Raw genomic sequence first — 5,041 nt, 5'->3', positions numbered from 1 at the left:
CCATCACCCTGAGCTGGCGTGCCCACCCTGGGGCTGGCAGCAGCAGCTCCTGGGCAGGAATGGGCCCATCATTCACCTGTATCACCTGCTCTGCAAAACACTTACTACAAAACTTCACCTTGTCCCTTCCCCAGGGGCCTGCCCCACTGCTGGGGGCACCTGCCTTCTGGGGTGAGGCTGTGAAACTCGCACACGCGCGTGTGACTCACCCTTGGGCTTCCCAGAATGGTGCTGCTTGCTGGCATTCAGCATGGCCTGCTTCTTCTGCACCTCTGTGATTGAAAAGCCTTGAAGGTAGAAGAGAGTTTGTCAGCAGCAGGTCATCGTTAAGGGGACTGTGGGGGTAGGAAAATGTCTGAGTGAGGATTACTCCCAGAGCTGGAAGGGGCACACGCTGCTCCCTCAGCCTGTGCTGCACAGCTCTCCCTACCTCCCATGCAAGGTTTACTGCCCACTCTTCCCTCCATGACTTGCTGGGTGAAGAAGCCAGTGCAGACCAGCCATGCTTCAAATCTCATTAGATCACAAAAGTCTGAATTAAGCAGGATTTGGAGAAGACAATGAAAACCCTCTCACAGGGAGGACCCTTGACTGATCATGTTTTGTATGGGCAGTGCCACATTTGGCACTTGCACTGTACTGCAAACTAACATAGTGACTGTTTTGTCAGCCCTGCCTGAACTCCTAAAGACACATCAGCCTCCCTGAGGACACACTCAGTGTCTGCTCAGGGTGGTTTGCAGGTTTGGTTTTGGTTTTTATTCAGTGGCACAGACTCAGAACGTGCAGCTCAGCAGCCCAGGGCTGGACTGGAGCAGGGACTGGCTTCCCCGCCCTTTCACTCAGCACTGGATGGTGGTTTTAAAAACAAGAAAAGCAAAAAAACCCCACAAACCACCACCCAACCCAACCCATGCACCCCGTGTCCCACAGCAGTGCCCTTTCCACACCTGTCTCCTGGTCGAGCTGGACCTGTCTCCGTTCGTTCTCGAAGGCCTTCAGCCAGCGCTGCTTCTGCTCGGGCTTCCTGGCGCAGAAGACGTGCACCTCCCCCGCGCCCCGGGCCCGCAGCCTGAACGCGTTCTTCACGCTGACGTTGAAGTCCTTGTCCTTCCCATCCTCCACATCCAGGATTTCCATCTCGTCCATGTTGATCCGGCTCTTGTAGTACAAGATGTCCCTGCGCAGGAGGTCCTGCAGGAGAGAGCACAGGCACCGGCTGCCTCTGTGTCTGCTCCCTTCCTGAGCGCTCGCTTTCCCTGGTGGGGTGGAGTAATTAACCCTGGCAGTCACTGCACGCCAGCGAGAGCAAACTGATCCTGACTGTGGGGCCATGAACTGCCGTGCCAAGCGCTGGTTGACACCACGGGGCTGCTTCTGGTGGCAGGGCCTGGGTGGGCTGGCATCTGCTGTGGGACACCAGCTGCCCTGGAGAGCTCCTAATGAGAAGCAGGCTTGTGTAGTTACACATCAGCCCAAATCCTCATGAAGCCTGTGTCAGAAAATAGTATTTGAATCCTAGAGTCCCAGTCAGAAAGCAAAGAGAAATCCCTCATTAGGTTTTGGTTTTTTTGTGTTGACAATGACAAGTGACTCCGAGCTCAGCACTAAACCAGCAAGGGGCTGAGAGAACCAGGCGTGTGTAGTTACACATCAGCCCAAATCCTCATGAAGCCTGTGTCAGAAAATAGTATTTGAATCCTAGAGTCCCAGTCAGAAAGCAAAGGAAAAAATCCCTCATTAGGTTTTGTTTTTTTGTGTTGACAATGAAAAGTGGCTCTGAGTGCAGCACTAAACCAGCGAGGGGCTGATGCCCAGGCTCCCTGGAGCTGCCCGTGTGCCGTGGATTATGCAGAAACATTTGGCACGTTCAGGTCTGCAGTTCCACTGGGTGATGCCTTTCACTTGCTCTGTGACAGATGTCTGTTGTTGCTTAGCTTATGAAAAGCAGGCTGGGCTGTGTGTACAGCCTAACAGATGCTGTTACTACAGCCTAACCGACTGCCAGGGCCCACAGCCTTCATGCCAGCTGTGGGTACCTGCTGCACAGGACAGTAACCACACATGGAGGTGCAGCTGAAGGAAATACATTAAGAGACAGTGGCTGACAGGCCCTGTACTTGGGCTGTATGAAATGACCCCCACTAACCCCAGCAGCCGTGCAGCGCTGCCTTCTCTTGCTCTAGGAATGAGGCCAGAGCTGGTTCCTGTAGTTTAGTGCTGTGGTCAGGTGCACAGGACACACCACAACGTCAGAGGGAAGTCTCCAACAAACACCCATAAATAAGCTGTGCTAGAAGCAGGGATGCTGCCAGCGAGGACTAAGGAGACCAAGGGGCAGGGTTCACCCAGCTCCTCTGGCACGGCACCGGGGCGCGGCTGTGCCTGGGCAGGGCTGGTACCTTCTTGCAGCAGACAAGCTGGTGATCGAAGAGGAAGAACATCCTCTGCTGGCTCTTGGCTTGAGGGTGGGAGATTTTGGTTAATTCCCCGGAGTAGATGAGCTCTGAGCTTCTGACTAGGACATCTTCACCCTGAGAACAGCACAGAGAACAGGGTGGTCTCAGCCACCTGAGAACAGAAGAAAAATCCTCCCAGGAGAACCTCAGCTTGGCTGAGGGGCATGTGTGGCCCGAGTCCCTGCTGAGGGAGCTCTTGTGGGAATGAGCAGGAGCTTCTCTGCTGAAGGACAGTCCTTGTCACATCAGGGGGACACTGGGCCCTTGGCACCAGGGAACAACAGAAGAGCAGCAATGTGGTAAATAAAAAAAAAAAAACAATAAAAAATCTCCTTTTCCAGGGTCAGCTCAGGGCAGCTGGTTCATCCCTGGCCTTACAGAGACACATAAGGAGTGAGCTGAGAATTTAGCCTGGCATCCCTGGGGAGGGAAACAATCTGCTTTTAGTGAGTCTAGGATTTAAAAAATTAGTAGTTTTATTTCTTTTATTTAGCAATTTTTTTTTTCATGAGTCTACAGGGAACCTTTGTCACTGTATCAGAGCTTGCCTTTCTGCAACAGTAACGTGGCTTATTCAGCGTTGAGGGGCAACTCTGCTCATCCTGAGAGCTTGAAACCAAGATAGAACAATAGGAAACAGGAGAACTGTAGGATTTCACTGACCTACATGCTAATTTATTCTGCAAGGAAAAGGGAGAAGCAGAACTCCCAGGGACCATGCAGAGCTGGGTCATGTGTTAGACCTTTTCACTTGTACTACAAGATCACATCTGTTAAAATTTTTAAAAAATGTAGACTAAAGAGGGGCAGCAGAACTGAGCTATGGCTCCAGAGCGACCCTCAGGAGCTCAGGAGGTGCTGTGGGCAGAAGCTGGGGGTGGGGGAGGAGAGGCCAGCACAGACCATGCAGCTGGTGGGGAAGGTCTCCTACCTCCCAGTCTTCTATTGAACTCTGCCACTGGGCAATCTTGTCGATGTTCTCCAGGCGCCGCTTCCTCTCGTTGATGAGCCGGGCAACGTTCTTCATGGCGTTTAAGGCAGCTTCAACATCTTTGAAATCCCTGGGGGGGCAGAGGTGTGAGGCACAGCGACACGTGGGGGGTACCTGTGCTCCACGGGAGGGCAGGCCAGCCTGCCTAGGGCTGCAGCAGCAAACCTGAGCTCACGGGCAGCTCTGGCCCAGCTGCTCCACACTGGCTCCTCTCTGTGGGCAGCTGCTGGCTCTGAGGCACAGACAGAGTCTCCTAACAAACCCAGGCCAGATTTAGGGAAGGGAAGGGGGTAAGCAGATGGGAGTTGCTGGAAGAATCTCCAGGGCTTTACAAGTTTTGTTTGGGTTTTTTTTCCACAACATACTACAATAGATTCATAGTCCCCATACAAGGACTGATGCTGTCATGCAGAGGTGAGGCAGTTCAGCAGTTCTTAGCTTAGTTCTTGGCTTAGTTCTGGCTAGGAGCTGCTGGTTTAGCTGGGAGGGTGGGACAGAAGCTGATCTACCCTCCCCCACGCACCATCTGCTGCCACCAGCTACTTCTGCTGAGTTTAGAGTAGCCAGGACAGTGGTTGTGCACGACTTGTGTCTAATGCAATTCTCAAAACATCTGTGTGCTGCATGAAGGAGCCTTCTGCTGAGAGGTCAGCTGCAGGACAGTGTGCTTACAGAGTTAATAAGACATGCTTAACACTGTTCTGAGCAACACCAGTGCTGTAATTAGGAAGGCACAATTAAGTCAAGCCACAGTGAACCACACTTAAACTCTGTGCTGGTGTCACAGATAGGTGGGCCAAACAAAATGGAAAAGTACCACTATAATGTGGACCTCAGAATCATAGAATCATTAAGGTTGGGCAAGACCTCCAAGATCAAGTCCAACCACCAACCCAACACTGACCATTAAACCATGGAATCCCCACGGTTGGAAAGAACCACTAGGATCATCAAGTCCAACAGTCAACCCAACATTTCCCAACCACTAGACCATAGCCTCAAGTGCTGCATCTGCTCGTGCTTTGAACACCTCCAGGGACGGAGACCTTGCAACTACAAATCTGTGACAGACAGGAAAGCTCAGTGCTACTGTAATGAAAAATTATGTATTTGACAGAAAAAATACTCTTCTTCCCCTGGTGTTGCACGTGACACAGAGGCCTCCTGGCACGGGCTGCCCTCGGGAGGGTGTGCCCAGCACACAGCCCTGCAGCCCGTGAGGCGGTGCCAGCCCTGCCCACCTGTGCTGGGGGTTGGTGTACTTGAGCAGCTCTGCCAGCTGCAGGGGGTACTTGCAGATCTTCTGCACGGGCGTGAGCAGGAAGCCGTCCAGCGAGATGTCGATCATGCGCTGCAGCAGGCGGCAGGCCTCGAAGAAGTACACGTACTTGCTGAGCTTGGCCAGGCGCGACAGCTCCGAGCAGGCGTTGGGGTGGTTGTTGCAGTACTCGGAGTAGATCTGGAACTCGGTTTGCTGCAGGGGAAGGGGGGGTCAGGGGGCAGCCGGGCTGGAACCGCCAGCGGGGCCTGGCGGGGAGCGGCGCTCAGAGCCTGAGCCGCTGAAAAGCCCCTTCATAGAATCATAGAATCA

At 53.2% G+C, this 5,041-nt stretch overlaps 1 protein-coding gene across 1 annotated transcript; it reads right to left on the bottom strand.

Moving 5' to 3' along the window:
* Nucleotides 1–209: 209 nt before the first annotated feature.
* On the bottom strand, nucleotides 210–4,924 carry LOC103774791 (rho guanine nucleotide exchange factor 4-like; the record flags this gene model as incomplete). The annotated part of the gene is made up of 5 exons (XM_008942217.1): nucleotides 210–287; nucleotides 951–1,194; nucleotides 2,403–2,534; nucleotides 3,391–3,520; nucleotides 4,692–4,924. Coding segments are annotated over 5 exons (817 nt in total), but the record flags the coding sequence as incomplete, so codon positions are not given.
* Between the last annotated feature and the right edge of the window lie 117 nt (nucleotides 4,925–5,041).

The sequence above is a fragment of the Merops nubicus genome, unplaced genomic scaffold, assembly GCF_000691845.1.
Source record: "Merops nubicus isolate BGI_N331 unplaced genomic scaffold, ASM69184v1 scaffold12676, whole genome shotgun sequence".
In the NCBI taxonomy this organism is placed as follows: Eukaryota; Metazoa; Chordata; class Aves; order Coraciiformes; family Meropidae; genus Merops; species Merops nubicus.
This window is presented reverse-complemented; position numbering and strand designations above follow the sequence as displayed.